Source organism: Lissotriton vulgaris, chromosome 6, assembly GCF_964263255.1.
Source record: "Lissotriton vulgaris chromosome 6, aLisVul1.2, whole genome shotgun sequence".
Classification (NCBI taxonomy): domain Eukaryota; kingdom Metazoa; phylum Chordata; class Amphibia; order Caudata; family Salamandridae; genus Lissotriton; species Lissotriton vulgaris.
In genome coordinates, this window is record NC_141694.1 from 387,467,837 (window position 1) to 387,492,849 (window position 25,013).

At 39.8% G+C, this 25,013-nt stretch overlaps 1 protein-coding gene across 2 annotated transcripts in view; it reads left to right on the top strand.

Moving 5' to 3' along the window:
* DLGAP2 (DLG associated protein 2) overlaps positions 1-25,013 on the top strand; it is an 800,561-nt gene that overhangs the window by 492,665 nt on the left and 282,883 nt on the right. For both annotated transcript variants that reach the window (XM_086926407.1, XM_086926408.1), the window contains 2 exons: positions 1,586-1,932; positions 21,997-22,079. In XM_086926407.1, the coding sequence (XP_086782533.1) occupies positions 1,586-1,932; positions 21,997-22,079 (430 nt within the window). The remainder of the gene's footprint in view (positions 1-1,585; positions 1,933-21,996; positions 22,080-25,013) is intronic.

The window sequence follows — 25,013 nt, forward strand, 5'->3', positions numbered from 1 at the left end:
GAAACAAATGTAAGAGTTAAATAAAGAGAATTTCAAAAACTGTTTTTAGACAGCTCAGTACATAATTTGTCCTGTATAACAGATCAGTATCTGAATATTTTTTTGCTGAAACATTGGTATTAGCTAGTAAAGCAGAATGTGGCTTAGGTGGCCAATCATATCAAACTTCCTATCTCAGCGAGGAGACTCTATATTCATTGTTTCTTAGTATTTCATTTCTGTTGATGTCCAGGCCTGCACTAGCCACCCCCACCTTCGTAGAGTGCAATACATTTTCTATACAAGAGTTTCTGATATTCCCATAACCATTTTTGTTCACTGAATCATTCAAATGTATCAAAGGTTAACATCATTTCATGAGAAATATTGGGTTAGTCTACATAATCATTACTGATGTTAATAATTTGTATTGTCTCTGGCATAATTTTTTAATATCATTGTATGTTTTATTTAACAAAATTTAGAATGATCCATAGCCAAAATCAGTGTAGAATCCTTTGTACATCATCATCATTTGCAACCATGCCGCACATGAATACATGCAAAGAAATAATTAAAAGTAATTCACTTTTTAATGCAATTGTATGTCATTATCGTTGAAGAAAAATATTAGAGCTTTTGCAAATTCTAACAATGTAATCCAGTTGCCATAAAATGTTCATATTTCTTGAGGAGAGAAAGTAACAGCTATTATCAGTGGCATGCATGTTTCTCTAGATCTTAACTACTCTCAACTATCCATGTCCTAAGCCAGGTACTAGTGCTGCAGAAGTTCATAGAAGTCCTAACTTTACTAAGGCTTTGCAGAGGTGATCATGTGGCGCAAACAGGCCCAGCATTTACCTGTATTTTATACAGGGCCTCGTTTTCAACTTAAAATTGGGCTGCGTAACTCAAGCACTCAAGTAGACCTTTAAATGATTTTGCCCAGGTGGGCTGTTGCTGTACACAAGCGTATCAGACGTCTTGAAAATCCTGTGGAAGGAAAAAACGGAAAACATTGTTTACAGCACATGCAATACATTGCATGCCATTACAACGCCAGTTATTACAACAACTCGTTGTTGCATCGCAAGCCATTACAATTTTAGTCGTTACAATGACTTGCTGTAGGGGGCAGAAGGTGTAGGATTTGTTGGATTTTCAATCCAACACCTTCCCTACTGTTGCACACACTGGAGTTGGAATAGTAAAGTATACAATGCCAAATTCCAGCACCCCCCTACAGCAAGTCGTTGTAACGACTTTCGTTGTAATGGCATGCGATGTAACAACACGTCATTGTAATGACTTACGCTGTAATGGCATGCATAGAACACACATGCATTGAAATAGTTGCTATTTGGAAAAATCAGTTGTGTCCTATTTGGAGGTACTTGTTTCATTATTTATTAGAAATCGAAAATATTATTTTTGCAATGCTTTGTAGCTATCTCTCAGTTGTTGGAACTGTGTCAGTGGTAGGTAGTTTTTGTTTTAGAAACCATTCATTTTAAGTCCTGAGTACATTTGTTGTTGGCATTTACATGATGTGGAAAGATATGTGTGTAGTAAGTAAAGTCATTTTTTTTGTTTTCCTCTATAGCTGTTACGTATACAAGTTACAAAAAAACACCTCCCCCAGTCCCGCCTCGCACAACGTCCAAACCGCTGATTTCAGTGACGGCACAGAGCAGCACAGAATCTACGCAGGATGCCTACCATGACAGTAGGACTCAGAGGATATCCCCATGGCCCCATGATGGCCGAGGACTGTACAACTCCACAGACAGTCTGGATAGTAATAAAGCAATGAACCTCGCCCTGGAGACAGCAGCAGCACAGCGCCATGCATCTGAGAGCAGTTCAGTTCGAAGCACCAGTGACAAGGCGGTTCTCGCGACAAGAACAGAGGAATTTCCTAAGAAGCCGCGTTCCTCTATAGGGATACAGGTAGAATGTTATTATCTTCTATTTTGCAGTAACGTGTTTGTATTTTTGGCTGCAAATCGGTCCTGCATGTGACTGTTGCAAATAGTGAGATTTTTAAATAAAATAGCTCAGTACAAAATATTGTTAAGCCAATACCATGAAACAAATGTGACAATAGAGTCTCAATTTACCATGCATTGAAAAGTACAATTTACAGTGAAAAGTGCACCTGTAGTATTTCATAGGAAAAAATAAATGCTTAAGTTAACATCCAAGTTATCAAAATTTTCTTTCACTTTGGCAAATATGTGCATACACAAATAAGCTAGGTGCAATCAGTCAAGGAACGATGAGAAGAAAAAAGCTTTTTATGAGATCCTTGCAGCAACAATCTGCCAGTGTAGACCTCAACACTAAGGGCTCCATTACGATGTCGGGTGGATCGCCACCGCCATGGTGGCGGTGGCGGTCCGCCCGACAGAAATGCCCGCCCGCCACCCTTTCCCCCCGCCACATTAAGATGGTGGGGGGACCGCAACGGAGGGAAACACTGCCCGACACTTTTCCGCCCCGGTCGCATTGCGGCCGGGGCGGAAAATGATTAATATGGTGGCGGTGTCTATGAGACACCGCCAGCCATATTACAATGGCAAGAGTGCAATGCCTTTCCGCGGCGGCAATGCCGCCACGGAAAGGCAGGCGGTGTTCACTCTAGGGGCCCCCTGTGGGCCCCCGCAGTGAAGGCCAAAGGGGGGTGGCACATGGGGGGGTACCTGTGGTACCCCCCTGCATTTTCATAATCAAAGCGGCAGGCACCGCTCGGTGCCTGCCGCTTTGACTATGTAAATGATGCAAAGCATTTTCAGTATTGTGGCGGGTGGAGCAGAGAGCTCCGCCCGCCACAATACTATAAATACAGGATGTGCCCGCCACTGTGGCGGGCACATCTTAATGGTGCATGCAGGACCCCTGCTCTTAGGGCGGGCGGTACCGATTTCTGATAGGATGGCGGGCGGTAATGGGGCCCCAAGAGACTCTCGATATTTATGCAACTGCTCATTTGTCTGCAGAAGGTATGAGTGTAATGACCTTTTTATGTGTGTGAAAACTCCTCAGCAATGTCGGGGCTTGCACAAAACAATTTTTTTTAAAATATATTTCTTTTTATTGAAAAAACAATCAAGGCAAATACCAAAACAATTCTTAAAGCAATGTCTCTGCATGTTTACACAGTTTTCTGTGCATGTGATTTCTGGTTTTCATTCGGTAATAGAAGAGTCTGTGAAAATAAATGCCCCAGGATGAGAGGATGTAGCCTTACGGCTAGATTGATCGGCCTCGAAGCTGAGGGACCGGGTTCGAGTCTTGGCAACAACGCTAAACATCCTGTGATTCTGGGCAAATCACTTAATCTCCCCATGCCTAACAAAATGAACGTGTCCATCTGTAATGAAACTGGTGCTCATGTAAAGCACCCCCTATACCTGATATCCTGAGGTCTAGTTCGCGGTATGTACAACAACAAAAAAAAGAAACATAACCCCCAACATTCTGAAACATAAGAACAATCCATTGTCATCCTCTTTGACTCCTATCGTTCATTTTGTCAGAAAAATACAACCAAGTTAGTGTGCTTTTCTTCATGTTTCATCCCAAGGGCCCTCTTCCCCGAATTGTCAGACCTGCTCTCAGGCTATCTCGAAGCCCAGACAGGTTAACGAGATCAATATCTTTTTGGGGAGAAAAAAATCCCAAAAAAATAAAAAGTGAAATATTTTGGCACACCTTCAGCGATCTGCTTCTTTTCCATTAGATTCTTATAAATATGAATACCACATACACATATGCAAACTGCCTTTATTAAGAAATGTGTTTAGAGTGTGATGGCAGGTTAGTGGCTATTACACACGTATGCCCAACAACAGCAACCAACCTCTTGGGCAGATTCCCATAGTCCAATCCACAGAAATGAACAGATTTATTTTGGAATTCATTTCACTAGCCTATCATATAGCTAGGCCACAGCATCAAGGAAACCCTTGGATAAAAGTTGTGATATGATTACTGTCTGAAAGTGGGTTGATTAGTTTAGAAGAGCAAACCCTTATATTCAGCTTGAAGCAGTTGAGTTTGTGCCTTAAATCTTCCAAGACAACTACCAGGTCTGTGATGTGAAAACTCTTACTTAGTGAGCATTTCTGAAGCCATGTCTTTATGCTGGCTTGATTCACAAACTAATAGCTTGTTCAGGGCCCACTTGAATTAGATTCCCAGACGTTCTGCTAATACCATCCCAGGGGACAATGATATGCATAGAAAAAGTTTCACTTGCCAAATACCTCTGCTAGCAGTGGCGGCTGGTGACATTTGAAAGTGGTAGGGCGTAAAATTGGTGGTTGAGCACACCGCGTGGAGTGAGCGTCTTAAGGCGGGATCGGGGGGATTGTCCCCCCCAGAAAATTTTGAAAAATGAGTGGCAATGGTGCATTTTCAAGCAAATTTATCTAGACCAATGCTCACCTCCTTTTTGACTATGACTAGTAAAGTGCATGTGGTTATGTAGATGCACAGAGGTAAAAGTTACTGATCTTAACTCCACACCTACGTACTTTGAAGATGCAACACATACATTGACACAGAAACTCCACAAGTTAGTATATGAGCTGCAAACAGTGCATCTTAGAAACCTGAAGAAGCAGCCCTTGCTCAGTGTTTCCTAGTAGGTACTGCAAATAGCATAATTTGAGCAGAAACCGGTGCCTGGGCAGTTCTGAGCCTAAATAAGTTAGAACATGTTCTTGATACAGGCTCTGGATCACCAAGTTCAACGTTCACTGTTACTTTGACCAGTCAAATATTTACTGTAAAAATGAAGCATGGAATTGATGGTGCCGAAATAAATCCTGATACTTGGCAAATAACCTGCACATACAACAATAACTTTATTTATTGAAAATAAAATGAGCTGAGCTTATTCTTCCCCTAATAGAGAAAATATGCATATTTAGTCCCCTCCATATCACCCTCCATCTGTGTCCCTATCTTGGTGTTCTTTATCTTCCATATTTCTTCCCTCTGTACATGCTTTCACTCTGCTCGTAACATCTGCCCCTCTTTGTTCTCTCCCATAAATCCTTTCTGTTTCTTTATGTGCTTTTTAGCCATCGCCTCACCTTGCCTGTTTTCTCTTCTACTGTCCCGTATCTGTGCCTGATCTCTACTTTCTTGCCTGTCTCCTCGTATCATTCATTTGTTTCCTGTATCTCCGTCTTATCTTTCTTCTTTAAAATGTATTGTGTATCAGAGACCCAGATGCAAGCGACATCTCTCCTTTTCCTAGTTTTCACTGCTCGGCAATGTTTGCATTTGTTCCTATGTTTTCACTCTCCCCTTTCATCGCCCCAACATGTAGCTCTTCATTCTGTCCCTTTACATGAATGTCCTCCTCGTCACTGCCCTATGCCTCCTCTCCCCTCTTTTATCCTCCCCTTGCCTGCCTCTCTTCATCTCTTCCCAGCTCTCTCCTCCTTTTGCTTTTCTCCTTCACATGTCTCTCCTTTATCCCCACCTCCTCTATGCATGTCTCCCTTTGTCTCACCCATCTCTGTCCGTTTAATTCCCTCTTCCACCACAATGTGCCCCCTCGTCAGCTACTTTCTTGATGCCCTTCTCCTGCCCCATTTCCCTCCCTTTTCTAATTCTCTGAGTTTGTGTCTCTTCCCGTATTCCGGTGCCCTTTATCTGCCCGGTGCCCTTTATCTGCCCCCCACCTCGTATCTACACTTCTTTCTCCTGCTCGCCCCGTCAGCCCCATGCTTCTCCGCTGCCATATCTTAATCTTTTCCCAGCTCTCTCTCTCGCTCTCTTTCTCGGTATGTCCAGCCATGTCTCCCCTATCATTCCCGCCCCCCCCCCCATCTTCTTCATAGGCATTACCTACCTACTCCCCTTCTACTCCCAAAGAGCTCTTACTCCTTCCTTTCGCTTGGCGGTGCCTGCACTAGTTCTTATCTTTAGCAGAAACGCACCCTGCCTTCAGACGGCAGGCATCGCCTCGAGGCCCAAACAATGGCAGAGTAGCGCTGTATAAAATCAAGGAATTATGGCTTCATACTTCCCGATAATCTTCACCCCCATTGCACCCGTCCCTAACCTGTCACAGGGGGGCAGACTTTGAAGCCAGAAGACTCTTCGGAGGCTCGGAGCCCCGTGATGTGAACAAAACTTCGTCTGACCCCAAAAGAAAGAACCATAATGTAACAGAGAAGGGTATGAAAAAAATAATAATAAAGTAAAACTTTAAATTTACCGGCGGTCCCGCGTTGCATCACGTCTTCTAGTCCGAGTCCTCCTCTCACAGTGACGTCACGTTAGCAAATCAAAAGACTGGATGTGACCGAGGGTGGCTACATGGCTAGATCCTGCCATTTGACAGGGCATCGGGCGACAGTACGTCACCGCCCGACAGGATCCTATCTTTAAACTCCTGCATTACACTAGGCATGCGCAGCATACCTAGTGTAATGTCAATGGAGTGGCCGGGCAGAAATTAAGCCGCCCTCAGCTCACACTTGCGCAGTCGGAGTCTGCTGGACTCCTGCTGCTCTCGCAGTCGCCGCACTGCTGTGAAGCACAGGCCAGAAATGTAAACAGACGAATTGCGTCTGCTCACATTTCTTGCTGCCCGTGATTCTATTGCTGATTCTGCCTAGTGGGTCACCGCCCCGGCGCCCCTATAGACCAGCCGCCACTGTCTGCTAGAAAGTAACCAAGTGTTAACAGATTTATACCTAACAAATGCACCGTCAGTGCATTCAAGATGACTGTCAGGAAGTGTAAGGTGAAGCAAAGCTCTTTTAGCAAAGGTGTGTAAACGCCAGTGTTACATACCTGTATTTCAGTAAGCCATGGCAGTTTAATTAAGCACACAATATCCCATCAAAGTGCTTTCAATGAGTACCTCGAAGATGACTACAGAGTTGAGAGTTTTCGGCTAAATTATATTTTAAGATATTTAATAATTCTGATATTGACTGCATTTGTCAAATTGTGAGGTAACATTTTGCCCAGCAAATACATGGAGTATGCCACTGTCCGGTTTTCAGTGCAGTAAGCAACATGGGTCTGAGTAAAAGTGTGCCTATGATTACTACAGCATTAATATTTTATGTGAGCATTCAGCAATATAATTGATTGTCCTATATTACTATTACTAACTTACAATGTGTATGTTATTAATATATAGATGTTTGTGACTGAATTTAACTGTTTTCCATTTTCAGGGACTCATAAAAGGATTTCTCGCAGGTGTGAACTAATTTATGAGTGCACAACTCTCTGTTTAGTGTGTAGTAGTGCCCACACCCTTAAATCCCACTCAAGGAGTGAGACAATGGACAATTCACAATGTGGTTATCCATGGACGTTTGTGATAGCCCACAAATGTACATTTGTGGACATTTTTAAACTCATCTCACTCCACCCTGAAATCAGTAGGATTTTTACTCCAGCCAAAAACTGGCATGCATCCCTTTCCAGGGTGGGAAGGGAAATGGAGAATTCACTGATTTGCTAGTGGTTGTTAAGGAAGGGGATTCTCCACAGAAGCGAACAATTTGTGTTTGTACAAAGGGCAAATTTTACGTGTGCAGAGTTGAGTTGAGAGCTCCACACAATAGGAAGAGGATCCCACTGGGTATGCCACATCTCTTTCTCAGCAGTACACATAGAAACTAGAAGCAGCTTTCCACACACAAGTATAGGAATGTTTGTTAATTCTAGAACATCAGAAGAGGACATCCAGGCAGAAGTAGAGCTCTTTGCTGTAATGTTCTGAATCTCTAATTGAATCTGGTATATTTTTTTTTTTAAAGCTGTACTGCCTTGATTTTCAGCTTTACAAGATGGAATTTAGGAAAGAAACACAATCAGCTTAACAATGGTAATTTATTTAGAAAGACAAAAACATCACATTATTTAAAGTCATACCGTATGGCATCCTTTTGTTTGCTCGTCTTTTTTAGTTAAATATGTTTATTATTATAAAATACAGAACAAGGTGCTGTATACATCAGTAATCAAGTATTGCAATACAAATGAAGATATATGGGCAACATTTTAATAACCTTGATAAAAGAAGAGATGCTTTAAAAAATAAAAGCAAGATAAGACAGAAAGTAGAAAAAATAGGGGAAGAAAAATATCAAAATCTTATGACAGTGATATTATTTAAAAAATCTAAAAAGATAAAAATCAAAAGTTGTAGCAATTATATAGTAAATGTTATGAACCATATGAATGCAATAATAGTTTCTATAAGTAAAGTAGACATGCTAGAAAATTAAAATGATACCATGGGAAACTATAATTGTTAATTAGTAACAGGCGACCACAGTCTGTCATGCTTGATTGCTAATGAGGTTGCACGAAGGTGAAATGCATCCAACCTATGGGTGTAACATACTCCACTCCACCATTGTTCAATTGGTATATCGTCCTTTGCTTTGAAATTAGATTCAATGACACGTATAGCAATAGCAATCAGCAAGTGTACCAATTTACCAAGGAGGCGATTGTGAGATCAAATACTGTGCAACCCGCCTAAAAATAATTTTTCATTTTTCTAATGAAACTGCTGAAGAAACATATGTAAGCCATTAAATTTAAACCAAACTGACTTCCAAAATTCTAATACTTTACAACAATGAAAAAACATGTGCACAAATGAACCAATTAAACTAGCACTGCACGTATACATTTAGGTAATTTTTCAGGTGTGTAGTATAGTCTATTATAAAAGAAAACTAGAGTGTGATTAGAGAAGCCAGTCAGTCAGTCAGTCAAAACCACTTTTTTCGATTAGTTAAAATCATAAAGGCATTCTAGACATTTATAAAAACGGTTAAAACATTTTTAAAAATCAATTAATACAGTATTAAACATAGCAAAAGTTAAAACACAGTTTAAAAAGGGTAATTACACAATTTCATTTCCGTTTGAGCCCAACAGTACATTAATCAAATACATAAAGCAGAAATTGATTATCTTTCAACATTGAAAATCCGATCTTAATCTCAATCTCTTACTTCTTACAGATGCAGCCAGGAAACTGGCGGTACAATACATAGATACAGGAGAATCCATCATCTGTAAATATAACATTGCGGGCTTGTACTGTGTAAATCTCATCTCCTTCAATATTGGTTTTAAATATCGATTCCGGGGTACACAATAAAAGGAGCAGAAAAACAGGAAATGCGCAGTATCCTGGGTGGAAAGACCATCACATTTGCATGGAGTCGACTCCTTAAGCCTACACCAATCTTTCTCGTCCCAAAGGACCATATAAATTTGATTGAAACAGAACTTAGTCAGTAGCCATCTATGGAAGAAATTTGTAACCACTGACAAATAAGGAGCCAGCTCAAGGGATGTAGTTATCATTACATGCACCCTCACGGATGGTTTGCATAGCTCGACCGTTTCACGCTCGGCAACACAAAGCTTAATAAAGTTAGTCTTCACCCACACTAGATCTGCTTTACACAGGGATTCTGGACTGTCAAAAATCTCAGGGCGTCCTAGCTTCACAGCCAAGGACTCTACATAGGACAGCCACTGGATATCCCTCCTGTGGTCTAGATTAAGACAATCTTTTATGATCTTGTGATTAAGGCTAAGGTTTAGAGAAGCCAAACGTGCACTTTATCGGAGTTTCAACCATATCTTATCCCACAAATCTATAGACCATTTGCAAGATAAGTCAGATTACTATAATAGATGCTTTACTGTGAATTGATCATCCTAATGCGCGATCCCTAGTTTTTCAACTATCTGAGGTAAATTGAGATAAATCTGTAAGCAATGGATTGATTTTATTGTGTAATAATTGAAACCTTTGGAGCTGTGAGTTCAGTAAATTAAATTTGGATGACATGTCAGAGAATGTAAGAAAGCTATCATTATGCATCAACTGTGAAACCGTCATCAGTTCCTTATACATCCAATCTTTCCAATGTAGTACATAGACCTTAAGTGTAGGATTTTAAATGTACCAGATGGGATTAATAAATAATTGACCCAAGAGTGGAGTGTTATATACCATATAAGGTCTCAACAGGTTACAAGTGTGTAGTGTAACAGAAAGCATCCAAGATGTAGGAGGAGGGGACATGCATAGTATATGTACATATATTGATGGAAGAATAAGTGAAAGTTCCAAATCAGACCATAGCGTATTAGGAGTAGAGGTAGAAGATAGTAAAAATCTTTCAAGTTGAATTTGTTTAATATCAAATGCTTTATGATAAAGAGGAAAATCAGGAAAATTAACTCCACCATACATATTGGGGCATTTAACTTGAGCAAAGGTAATGTGTGCTTTTTTTCAATTCCATAGAAGTATGGTGTCTATCCGTGAAAAAACAGTTTGTGGTATAATATTTGGGAACATTAGAAGGAAAAAAAGTTATAAGTGGACGAAGCATCAATTTAATTGCATCTCATTGGCTCCACCATGAGTGTTTGAAAGTTGACAATTTTTGTGTATGAAACTTGAGTTTGTCTCATAATTCATTGATATTGGCTTTAAGAGTGTCAAAATGAATGACAGTACCAAATACTCAGGACTTTAATTTTGGAAGGATTCCATACAAATCCCATATGATCAAATTGACCCTTTACACAAAGATTTTGAGGGGTAAAACAGCTGATTTACTATTGTTGAGTTTATACTCAGAGACTTGAGAATATTGTTGTAGTTCTTTGAAAAAAGCCAGGACGGACGATTCGAGAGATGACATGAACATTAAAATGCAATCTCCTTGAGCAGTAAATTGAATATGTTGATTTTTAATGTTAAGATTACAAAAGGATGAAGAGGACTTACGTTGACATTATATAAAGGATCCAAGACCAAAATAAAAAGAAGAGCTGATAATGGGCAACCCTGTCTAGTACCTCACTTCAAAGGGAAATAAGATGCTGTGTAGCATTAACTTATGTATAGGATTGAGGAGAAGAATATAGTAAAAATACTAAATATATATATTTAGGACCGAATCCACGCCATTGCAACTCTTTTTTCAAAAATTTCAAATGAACTCTGCTGAAATATTTTTCAGCATCTAAAGATAATGCTGCCAATAAATACTGTAGTTTAGTAGATTTATTAATTATGTTGAGAAAAGTATGAGACTTATCAGAAATATTGCATCCTTTAACAAAGCCCATTTGTTCGGAAGCAGGAATTGTCTGGTAGGAAAGTTTCTAATCTAAGAGCAAGCGCCTTAACAAAAGTTTTACAATCTGTGCTTATGGGATATATTGGCTTGTAATTTTGACAGAGCATTGAATCCTTTACTTTTATTGGAAAGAGACATATCACGCCCTCAATAAAGGAGCCTTGAGAGGAGTTAGAAGAGGAGAAAGCGGTAATAAGTTTATATATAGAAGGGGAAGTACAACATTTGGAACTGTAATTACAATTCTACTGTGAAACCATCAGGTCCCGGTGATTTACCAGTAGGCAGTATTTTCAGCACACTTAAAAGTTCCTGGACGGTAAAGACGTTCTCTATGGAAGAAAGATCGAAGGAGTTAGTAATGTCCTTATGTAAGGACCATAAGTAATCATTTAATAAAGTGTCAGAAGAGTAGTATCGGGAGGATATACATTTTTATGATATTGGACAAAATAATTAAAAATCTTTATAGACAATAGATCCTTGTGAATTGAGAATACAATTGACATTTGTCTTCTCTTTTGCAAATTATAAGTAATTGGTCAAGAGTATGCCAGATCTATTCCTGCCTCCATAATACCAAGCATTAACCTTTAATAAATACCCTAAAGCCTAATTTATGGAGTTTTTATTAAATTGTATCTTGGCTTTCATAATTTCCTGTAGGGGCTGTTTATAGTTTAAAATTTGTGTTCTAATGTTTTAATTTTATATACAAGTTACAAAGCTTCTTTTCCTTACAGAAACATAGTTGATAATAAATCCTCTAGAAGAAGCTTTAAATGTGTCCCAAACTGTATGCATTGCAATATTGCCATTCAATCAATCAATCAATCATTCAATCAACTTTAATGAACCAGAAAAGTGGTTGAACAGGTTGAACATGCATCGTGCAGCAGAGGCAATGTGAGATCTGGGCATGGAGATGCATTGTGCAGTGGCAGTTCTGAACGGGCTGCATTGGGCGAGACGTGTTCTTAGCGTGGAGATATGTTATGCAGCAGCAGCTCCAATGGGTTGGAATGGCATTGCAAAGTCCTAGCATCGGGGTAGTCTGAACAGTAGAGATGATGCTTTGGTTCTGAGGACAATGCGTCGAGCAGCATATGCAATGCACCAGTCCTGCGGGAGATGCACAGGGCCGCAGAGGAGATGTGTCAATTCTGCTGAATCCACAGATGGGCTGGCAGAGCACATTTAGGCCCACTTCCAAGGGTTGTGGACAGAGGTGGCACCACTTGGGAGGGCAGGACTCACAGATGACACAGAGTCCAGGTGTCGCGTTCAAGGTGGTGGAAGCCTGTTCTGTCCCTGAGACTTTTGATCAGGAGCTCAGGCAACTAGCACTTGGAGTCATTCTGGGGTACTGGGTATAGAAATGCAGGTCCATTCCTTATCAGCCAGGCATGATAGCGGCAAGAGCAGCAGGTCAGCACAGTGGCAGTCCTTTCAACAGCACAGTTATCCTTCTTCCTGTAGAGCCCACAGATCCAGACGTGTACTGAAGAGTTGAGAGTTAGTGTTCAATATTTATACCAGATGCCCTCTATGAAGTAGAAGAAGCTTCTACAGGCTTCCACCCCCTAAAGCATCCCCTTACTCCTTGCCCTAGCCCCAGCTTATCTGGGGTCCCAAAAGACCAGTGTCAAACCCTTTGCGACAGTGCTCAGGCTGAGACTTTGTGATGTAAAAGTGTAGTAGGTGACAGCTCCTCTCCCACGTTAACTCAAAGTGGCCCATCCCGACAGCGCCTACACTCCCTTTCTCTCACTGTCTGGGAGCACTACACAAAGATCAACTGCCAGCTACAGTTAGTTATATGACTCAGGAACAATCTGCAGGCAACACATTTTTAGGACAACATTTTTCTAAAAGTGACATTTTCAGAAGGTAACTCCAATTTTATCCTGTTGGACAGGCAGGCCTTGCAGCGATGAAAAAGGAATTTACGAGTTATTCACTACCACGACATGTAAAACTTTGGAGTACAAGTCCAACTTTTCAAATACATTTCATCCTGGCCTGTGAGCTAATCAGGGCCTTCCCTTCGGTGACCTATATGCATTAAAAATGAAGGTTTGGTCCTGGCAAACGTTTTATTTCACAAGCGTGACATGGCTGTTCAAAACTGCATTACAGGCTGCAATGGCAGGCTTGAGACATGTTTAATAGGCTACTTGGATGGATGGAATACTTAGTGATGCTGTCCCACCAGAAGCATTTAATTCACATGAAGTCTCACTTCAATAGGGACTCACAAGTATATTAAATGTACCAATTGTGTTTAACCCCTTCCATGCTCATGACGAGCTCAGCTCGGCATGCAGTACACTGGCCGTGTGCTCATGACGAGCTGAGCTCGTCATGAACAATGGGATTCAAGGGATGTCAGCATCCGGGATGAATTGCCTTAGCATTCAAGGTGTTAAGCAGATGCTACCATATTTTAGGTAGAGAGCACAAGCACGTCATCACTGGTTAGCAGTGGTGAAGTGTGCAGAGTCCTAAAGGCAGCAAAAATGAATCAGCAAAAGCAGATGGAATAAAAAAGTTGATGGAAAACCACATCAAGGTTGTCAGGTCAAACACACTTCTACTGAAACTGTCTCCTTTCGCACCAAAAGCTACAAGTAGAACAAAGGGACACCTTGTCTGGGTCCTTATGATATTGTTAAATAACATTAAACCGCTTTATCTGGAGTTAGGTGGACAGCGTTCTCTGTCACAAGCATGGCAGATGTCTCACTGCTGTGTTACATGTGCCATTGATTATGAGGCACAGATAATAAACTTGCAATACATTTATTATGGGGTAGGCCATCCACCAAAACTGTACAGGGCTGATGTACAAAATAATTTTTGGTCGAAAAACCTTCAATTTGCAAAATTATAGAGTTTGCTTCCATAAAATGGCTTTTTAAATTTACTAAACCTTTTTTGCAGTTTGGATGTTTTCGAATTGCAAACTAGATTTAGAAAGGCAAAATAAATCACTTTTTGAAAGGGGCCAGTTCAGGGTGCCCTTTCTAATAGTGATTCCTTACGGTATTGATCAAGGTTTTGCAGCTGTAATCTAGTTGCCAAATACTGAGAAGTTACAGACTCCAGAGTAGGGAGTTAGTAACACATTTGCAAAGAAACTGCTTTCACTTTGTGAGTATAAAGTAAAAGTGTGTTGGAGAGTAAACTGTGGTCCAGAAGCCCACTTTCAATTCTCAAACAAACCTTGGAAAAATGTGACATTTCTTTTTTAATGCAGCTCTGTTTCCTTTAAGGAAAATTGATAGCATGAAAAGAAAACTACTTTTTTATATACAATCACAGACTGGATAGTCCGCTGACCCCAACAGGCCTCCATCACTGAAATGTGTAATGGTATCCAAATGTAGTGAGTCAACATTTGCACCAATCTCATGAATACTGATCAGGTTGGCTGGATTATGACCCTCTACAATTTGAATTTTGGGAACTGACCTAATAGAACAGAGGTTGGTTCACAAAATTATTTGCCATTTACAAAAAGTTGCGAGTGGACAGCCACTTTTTGAAAATGAACATTTGAAATATCAGGTCTTTAACCCCAACAGTCTCTTGATGTTTGAGTAGTTCTTTCAGGGTCCAGTTTAATTTGGCAAGCTGGACATTTTTCAGAGCAGGGATCCATATGCCTTTTGTGTTCTTGCAGGAGCAAAGTAGCCCAAATAGTTGCCTTTTGGGAAGAAGTACCAGTTCCTAGGTGTCAGCAACTGTCAAGAGTCCAGAAATAAAAAAAAATTCCAGCAGGCAGGAATCTGCTTTCTTCTCCCAGGTGTTTCCTAAGTCCCAGGGTTGGTTTGAGGACCTGGTGATGAGATGCATGTCTTATACTGCTCATTAACCAGTAATTGTAGAATTCCTACCCCCAATTCTGGCAACTTTCCTACAGAAACGTCACCTTCTTTTGCAGCCCTCCCTTTCTCCCTTTACTGCAAAACTTCTCACTGTCTGTCATTCATAATTACCCTAACCTTTTCCTTGTGCTTGTTCCTGGGATTCCTTTCCAGACTCACTCCTATTATAATGAGGAAACCTCTGATCTCTCTGTGCTACAACCAGCTTTCTCTTCTGCTGTGTACACACATGAACATCTGTGTTCTCTCTGATAATTTTTTTTAAAAAATTAATTTTTATTTTAAGCGATTTGTAGAGTGTGCAAATACCCTTGGGTGCCTCGGCGCTACGGACTGCTGTTTGGAGGAAGGCCTGGGAGCAGGTGATTTATTGGTTAAAAAGCCAGGTTTTTAGTTGCCTGTGGAAGGAGAACAGAGTGGGAATGGTCTTGATGTGAAGGGGGAGTGTGTTCCATAGTCTGGCTGTGGTGACAGTGAATCTTCTGTCACCCCAGTAAGCTTTCTTGGTTCTGGGGACAGACAGCAAATGTGCTGCTGATGAGCGAATGGGTCTGCTTGGCATGTAGGAACAGAGAGATTTCCTCAGTAACCCGGGCCCTGTGTTGTGAATTGCCTTGTAGGCGATGCATAGGCCCTTGAACTTTTTTCTGCTCCTGATAAGTAACCAGTGGAACTGTCGTACCATCTTGGAGATTGGTTTGAACTTGGGGGTGCCTGACGGAATCCTTGCCTCTGTGTTTTGCACCATTTGATGCTTGTTAAGGAATCTTTACTGGGCGGTGATGAGTAGACCATTGAAGTAGTCTACCTTTGACATAACCAGCGTGCTAATGAGAGTCCTACCGGCACTAGATGGTAGGAAAGGTAGAAGTTTTTTTATCATCCTGATGGTATAGAAGGATGACGAGACCACTGCATTTGCATGGTGCATGAATGATAGCTTGCCATCAAACATAACAACTTGGTTTCTGAACTTTGTGACGGGGGACGGAGGTGAGCCTAACTCGGAGGGCCACCAAGTGAGGGACCAGCTAGGGGAAAGGTTGGCTTAGGTTACTGGAAAACCTATATGAAATTTCTGCTTCAAAGGAAGAGCTGCAAGTCCTCTGTGTTCCTATCTTTTCCTCATCAATCCCAGATAAGTCATTTCTGCTAAGAAGTTATGGTTGACCACTTGAGCCTTCTTTCTACAGGTTCTGCAATATGTATTCCAGACAGTGGCATGAGGATAGCATGCAAACTGTTTGTAATCCAGTTTGTTCTCAGGTGGACAAACTACACTTTCAAAAGGTATGCTTCCACTGAATTGATCAAATATCTACTTTTACCATTGAATTCAAGTTTTATTAAGTGAAAAAGACATTTGAATTATTTTTTTACCATTTTCCAGACTTATGAAAATTGATTTGTATTCACAGTCATTTATTTTCATGGAAATGTAGTTTGACTTATGCGATGAAAAACGGAGTTGGATACAAAAATTGTCAATCACATAGTTAGAAACTATCAGCGTGCATCAACTCAGAGTTGCCATTTCACCCACCAGTCTTGCATTGTTTTCTTCACTGAGTTTTCTAAAAATATAAGGGCATACAACATAAGGAATTGAATAGAGAAATAGTATTCTTATCAAGATGGTTGTAAATACTAAAACATGCATTTTGGTTCATAGTTTTCGTGAAGGACAGCAGATAATCAGTTGTAAGAGTTCAGATAGGATAAACGAAAAGATGAGGGTGCTGAAAAAATGTCAACCGTATCTCTTGAAAGCTCTTCTTGCGATTTATAGCACATTTAGATGATGCAAAACCATGACGATTTTACTATATAAAAAAAATATATAATGCAAGTAAAGCAGCGGTTTTGAAGATGAGCTGTGCGTGGTTACTGTGATTAAAAACATGTTCCTCAGATTGTGTGGGTGCCTTGGGGGCCATATAAAGAATAGAACTCTTGTAATGTAGGAATATTGGAAGTGTAGAACATGGATTTGTCGCTATGAAAATGTTCACACTCTCACGGGAAAAGAATTTCCATAGCTGGTTGCATTTTGCTGCATTACATTTGAGATCTGAAGCATTACTCACTCATCCCTGTTCATTGTAGGACCATATTACTCTGTCGGAAAATTGTGCACCTAAACAAACTGAAGGTCTCTTGACGTGTAGCTAAGCTAAGTATCATTAGACAGCTGAAAGCAAACCTTCAAATGTAAACCTTTCAGTTCCATTAATCTTATTTTGTTAAACAGTGTTCTTCAGAGGGCTCAGTAGGTTCACATGAAACCCACCGAATGCAAGATATCTGCTGCAAAAATACATGCCTTTTCGGGTTGCTGTAATTTTAAGTTTGATCTCCTAATTGGGTCATTCTTTGGGAATCGGCTGTGCCTGTTGTGTCTGGGATGTGAGCAAGAATACACCTTCGATCATCTATTAATGTGTAATATATAGGAGCCTGGAATCCCTGTAAAGCACGTGTTTCTGATTTTCCTATTACAGACCAGTGTCTACATCACTAGTCATCCGTAATAGGAAAATGATGTAGTTGATCAACTGTTATAACTTATTAAAGCTGACCTGCGATGTCCCAGTGCTGGTTGTCAGAGCCAACTGCTGCATATACAATGAAAAGGGGAACTAGCTTTTCATGTTTTGTGATCTGTTTCCCAGAAGTTAACGGTCTGGCAGTGTGCTTATTTTCCGCTCTTGTAGTTCATTACAGGAAAGTAGGAATCTCTCTAAATTTTACCCCCCCCCCCCCCGAATTACAGACATTTTTTTACGTGACATATTAAACTGGTTATACTTCTAGTTGTATTTTGTTTTGTTTAATTTCCACTACAGATTGTTGAAATGCAACCATTCTCATTCATTTAAAGTTGACAAAGAATTTAAAAAATGTACAGGAAGGGTAGTGGTTAGACCACGATTAATAAGGAGTAAAATGCTTTCTACTGAATATATATATATATATATATATATATATATATATATATATATATATATATATATATATATATATATATATATATATATATATATATATATATATATATATATATATATATATATATATATGTTGGGAGTACTATCAATCCTGTCAAGTTGAGGATATTGGAGCATATGCGGGCCATTGTGAACAAAGATTTCACATATCCAGTGGCCCGACATTTTTCCTTGAAACATAACAGTGACAGGAACCTTCTCAGGTACTTTTGTTTCGACCAAGTAGGAGAAAATCCTAGAGGGGGCAACAGATTGCTCACACTTAGGAGAGTTGAGTCCCGTTACATTATAGACCTGGAGACTAAAGCACCTGGAGGTTTAAATATGGGAGAAGAACTGGCCTCTCACTTGGGTTAATAATGTGTATTATTGTGTTATGAGAACTAATGAGTCCAGTACTGAGTATCCAGTTCCGTTTGAAATGTTTTTGTAATGTATCTAGAAATGTCCTGAGAGTTTTCATGATGGTTGATGGTACCATTAGCAATATTTGCTTAGTTGAATTGCTTTAGTCTCTTTGATTACACCTAAATTGTGGCAGTCCTATTGGGCTGCATTGCCGATCCACGGCTAGATATTGACCGACATGGTCACATTTAAGCTTTGTGATTTTGTCGGAGGTTGAGTATTTCTCAACAATGTATTGTTGTCTTAACCATAGAATAGATTAGAATATGCATAAGAATGGTGTTTTTATAAGATATCAATTGTGCCGATACACGGCAGTATTTAGGTGTTATTTACTATACAGCAATTCAACATTAACTATGTGGAGATTACACACTCTAAGATGGCGCCCAATTTTGTGTGCGAGAATTAGTCCTTTGTTTGTTTCAATTGATTGTGCAAACATAGATAATGGCGCTGCGCACTGCCCTCTGATGTAAACATTGAGGAAGGGAGGGCTCTCCCGAAACGCGTCTGTTGTTTGAATAAACTTGCCTGCTAAAGAAACTGCTGAGCTCGAGAGTGCTGATTCCTGGGACCCGGCTGGGTATTGCTAGGATTTCGGAGCCGAGATATATATATATATATATATATATATATATATATATATATATATATATATATATATATATATATATATATATATATATATATATATATATATATATATATATTCCAAAAACAAAGCACAGGGTCCTGCTGGGATTCTTCTCCCGGGCCAGGTGGCGCATAGAGATCGGCGGACCACAGAAAGCCGATACCATATAATCCAGGAATCGCCTCACGGCAAAAGACAAATGCGCACTCAGGAATCCATAATTAGCATATAGAGTTTATTTTCAGGTTAACACGCTACGCGTTTCGACACACTTGTGCCTTGATCACACGTGAACCACCCTGCTCAGTGTGGCTGGTTATGCACAACAAAAAACATAGAAGAGGTGACTAACATTGCTAACGCGCCAGGTCATTTTCACAACAAATGGTACCGCCATCTTGGAATGGGGAACCACGCGCTTTTGCTGAGTTATATCACAAGCCTTGCCTTCAATTGTTACAATACATTGCATATTTAAACGGCAATTTACGTTGATACCTACATTCTTAACTCTCAACATGGTACAGTGCCTAAGAGTTGGGTCGGGTTATATTGCACCCTCATGTATATAAACCAGTCTTTCAAAAAAGATCTTATAAACAAGCAATCCATTCGGTCTAGTGCCCAAGGACTCTGTATTCACATCATACAGATTACCTTATTCACCCCTAAATAACTCATATCTTGGTGCAAAAACGAGGCCATACCAGCAGGGACAGAGTGCACTTCTAGGTGAAATAAAGTCCGACTTTCATACAAGTGAAGGTGTCTTTCATCCAATTAAAAGGAAAAAGGTCAGGTGGACCGTGAGGTGACTGTGATGGAAGAGACTTCTCATTCCCATTTTCCTACAAAAAAACACATAAAAAACAGCTGTTAAAATCTCTAAATAAAATCTAGCTTATAAAGAGTTATAACATATTTGCAGTTTCATCACACATGAGTTTATCAAGACATTCTACTACGATTAACTGAACCTGTTTACTTCAAAGCTGGCATATCCTGTATTTCTAACTAGGAGAGGAATTCATTTATAGGGCAGAGTGGAAAATTCATCCCTCATGGAGGTGTGTGGCAAGCTCCTCATCGAGATTGTGCCCCCCGGGGAATTTCGTTTCGAGCTCCATAATCCATTTTGACTCTTTCTTCCTGAGAGCCAGTTCACGATTTCCACCCCTTCTACCTATATTGACCTGTTCAATGGCAAAGTACCTAAGGAAGGTAGTTTGCCATTGAACAGGTCAATATAGGTAGAAGGGGTGGAAATCGTGAACTGGCTCTCAGGAAGAAAGAGTCAAAATGGATTATGGAGCTCGAAACGAAATTCCCCGGGGGGCACAATCTCGATGAGGAGCTTGCCACACACCTCCATGAGGGATGAATTTTCCACTCTGCCCTATAAATGAATTCCTCTCCTAGTTAGAAATACAGGATATGCCAGCTTTGAAGTAAACAGGTTCAGTTAATCGTAGTAGAATGTCTTGATAAACTCATGTGTGATGAAACTGCAAATATGTTATAACTCTTTATAAGCTAGATTTTATTTAGAGATTTTAACAGCTGTTTTTTATGTGTTTTTTTGTAGGAAAATGGGAATGAGAAGTCTCTTCCATCACAGTCACCTCACGGTCCACCTGACCTTTTTCCTTTTAATTGGATGAAAGACACCTTCACTTGTATGAAAGTCGGACTTTATTTCACCTAGAAGTGCACTCTGTCCCTGCTGGTATGGCCTCGTTTTTGCACCATGATATGAGTTATTTAGGGGTGAATAAGGTAATCTGTATGATGTGAATACAGAGTCCTTGGGCACTAGACCGAATGGATTGCTTGTTTATAAGATCTTTTTTGAAAGACTGGTTTATATACATGAGGGTGCAATATAACCCGACCCAACTCTTAGGCACTGTACCATGTTGAGAGTTAAGAATGTAGGTATCAACGTAAATTGCCGTTTAAATATGCAATGTATTGTAACAATTGAAGGCAAGGCTTGTGATATAACTCAGCAAAAGCGCGTGGTTCCCCATTCCAAGATGGCGGTACCATTTGTTGTGAAAATGACCTGGCGCGTTAGCAATGTTAGTCACCTCTTCTATGTTTTTTGTTGTGCATAACCAGCCACACTGAGCAGGGTGGTTCACGTGTGATCAAGGCACAAGTGTGTCGAAACGCGTAGCGTGTTAACCTGAAAATAAACTCTATATGCTAATTATGGATTCCTGAGTGCACATTTGTCTTTTGCCGTGAGGCGATTCCTGGAAAATATATATATATATATATATATATATATATATATATATATATATATATATATATATATATATATATATATATATATATAATTTCATTGATGTTGTACGGACTAATCCCATTTTTTATGTGTTGATTTGCCGGTTTAGTGCTTAATCGTGTTAAGTCCATGAATGTGAAATGAAATGTATTACCCTGGATAAATGTAGCAGGTCACGATTACACATATGTACATCAAACCCTTATGGTAGCTGACAGGTGTGTACTACATTGTGAAATTCAGCAGCATAATCGACCACCTAAAACCGTAAACCACTGAAACCCCCCTGCATTCCATGGTTCAATCCATCCTTATCCACCTACTATCAGGTCTCAGTAATGGATTTCCCTTCGCAGCCCAGTTGATGTGTAGTGTAATGTGTAAGCGGCATGTTCAAATATGGCGTAATATTCCTGGTGGATAGCAACATTGATGTCTACAGGATTGTAGTTAATTTGTGTATGTAATTAGGAGATGTAGAAATAAAACAAAGACATATAGGTAGGGCAGATTAATGAACAGTAATGTTACTCATGCTAAATGACCCACAGAAGAAACATTCTCAATGTCTTGCCTCATTTTGGATTCTATTTACTTGTTGCCTTAGGTGGAAACGGCGGATTCAGATACAGAGAGCAAAAGCCTTCGGGAATACCACTCGGTTGGAGTGCAAGTGGAGGACGATAAACGGTAAAGCAGGATAACAATTTACTGAAATACATTTTCTGCCCAAAAATATTTTTAGAAATGGTCTCTGCAATTTTTTGTTTTCTCAAGGAAAGGCAAATCTATTAGTCTAAAATAGCATCCCGTTTTTCATTTCTCACACAATATGCATTCCGTGTATAGTAAATGTACGTTCATTACTTGTTTGAAAATGTTGCTAAGATGCGGCAGAGCGCACGTGGGCATCATATGTAGGAAGGCATTCAGTAGTCTGACATTCAGCTATCCGCAGTAAGCATCAATTATGGACTGAAATGAGGACTATGAAGACTTGCGATGCATGTTAGACTAGAATACAAGAAATATATGAGGATATGATAATTTCATGTACAGTTCTGAAACGTGCAACTGTAAATGTTTCTCTAAAATTGTAAAATACTTGTAGACATTCTAATGGTAGTTATGGCATAATTTGGCAATTAGGAAATCGTCTTTTGCAAAGTAACACTTATCAAAAAAAAAGAGGGTAAGTATTTAGCCGCTTATTTCCAAATACCTTGCGCCCCTGGTGCGTCACATTTAAAATGGGAAAATTTGTGTATCTAATTTTTGCTACAGATTTTGTACATATCAAACAAAAGACTAAATAGAGTTAAGTAATGTGTGGCATACAAATGACTAGCTTTAGAGAGATCGGAAGCGGAATGTTTATGATAAACAATAACTAAGTGGACAAATGTGAGCATCACAGGTATTCATTACTTGTCTAAATCTCCTAGAATATAAAGTGTGTAAGTTACAGCAGAAATGCCATTTCACCACAAAACCTTAGTGTTATACACACAGATGGTTGTATGTTGGAACAATGAGTTCTACAACCACGAGTTCCCTAACAACGAGGTCGCAACCAAGACCTTGTCTAAACCACGATTTTTTTACCACGCATTCCTTTACCACGATTTTTCGTGTTAAAGGAATGTGTGTTCCCAAAAAATTTTTTGCTACTACTCCGATCCCCCCAAATTCTCCTGCCCCATAAAAACGAATTTGCCCCACACTCTATTAACAGTCACCCATTCCGATAAAACCGAATCCCAAACTCCTACCCACTAAAAACGAACTCAACCCCCTAATAACGAATTCCTCCCCCCTTATAAATATTCACGATCTATTTCACCTCCTAAAAACGAACTCAACCCCTTAAATTCTAATTCCCCCACACCATATAAACAAACATAGCCCCATAAAAACTAATCCTAAACCCCCACCCCCTAAAAACGAACTCGATCCCCATAAAGCGAATTCCCCCTACCCTAAAAATAATCATGATCACCCCACCTCCTAATAATGACTAAACCCCCTGTAAACTAATTCCACCATCTTAAAATTCATTTCGATCACCAATGCCCCCTAAAAATGAACTCAACTCCCATGAAACTAATCCCTCCCACACCTTGTAAACAAACACGATCACCTATACCCCCTGAAAACTAAACCCCATCCCTAAAAACTAACCCCAAATCACCCACCCATTGAAAATTAACCTGTCTTACCTGTTCCTCTGCGATGCTCCTCCCAACTACGCCCTGCATGAACACTAGACAAAATCAGCCTTAACCACGCACATGCATGGTTAATGCTGAGTCATTGTTCGGGCAAGTCGTTGTTCCGCTTGTGTAACTCTGGAAATCGTTGTTCCGGAGTCATTGTTCAGGATGTTTCCCCACACAGATATCACTCCTAAAGTCTTTTAAACAACAATACACTACTTCCAGTTAAATTTGCACTGGTGTTTTTACAAAGCTAGAATAGGGTAGATAAACAAATTATTTGTTAACCTGTTGCCTGCTTATGAGGGAACCTTGCCGTCATGAGCCATGGACGGCGTGGGCTGATGATGGCGTGGTTCCGTCACGCGGCTGCCGCTCCTCCAGTGTGAAAACAAAATGGGACTGGCTCTAATCAGCAAGGCTGAGCCTATATCATAAACAACAAAAGGAGGTGCCAGTACTGATAAACATAACTTAGAACTGTGATTAATCCTCCACAAACAGAAAATCAAATTCCGGAAGGGGAATGCTTCTTAATCGCAATTTTATTATATATAGAAATTCAACAATATTTTATAAAATACATTTTTACATTTAAGAAAAAAACATTAGAAGGAGATCAAAAATGAGAACGGACACATGAAAATACAATCAATTGGAGCAAACCACCATTCAAAACTGCAATCATATCACTTTCACCTCACATTCAACACATACAGACTTAGCTCAAACATACCATATTTACATTATCTACAAGGGAAAAGTATATAACTGGTACTGCCTTAGTTTAAACACAACATTTACGATTTGGATTGAAAAATAGTACAATACCAAAGGTTTTTACAATTTCAAACAGTCTTTGCAAAATGAATGAAAATGGGTAATGTACAACAAATAGCAAAGAGTCTATACAGGGGCGTGACTCTTAGATCAAATGGCAGACCAGTAAGAAGATGGGCCTACGCGTTTCGAATCCCCTTTAATTCTTTGGAGATTCTCATCAGGGCCTCAGGCAACTGGACAAAAGAAAGAAAAAAACAGATATATTTCTTTAAAAGAATAGCAACGGTGACAATTGCGACAGGTTAACACATTTGTAATTATCATTGGCTGGTAGCACCTATCAGAATCTCTAAACTCAGTGAATCCCCAGCATGGACAGACCTCTTTAGGAGAACAGAATGATGGAATGGCGTAAAACAGGGATTCTCAACATCACATTCAGGACTCTGTGCTATAACCACACTGGTGAGCTGCTGGAGGGTCTCAGAATGGCACTCAGAGCTGTAACCACATTATGTTTAGCTGCTATGAAAGATGGCCAGTGTGAAAGAAGACTTACCACCTAAGTTGCTACAGTGGAAGCTTGTGGTGGTCCGGAACAAGGAAATGATGAAAAGGGGGAAAA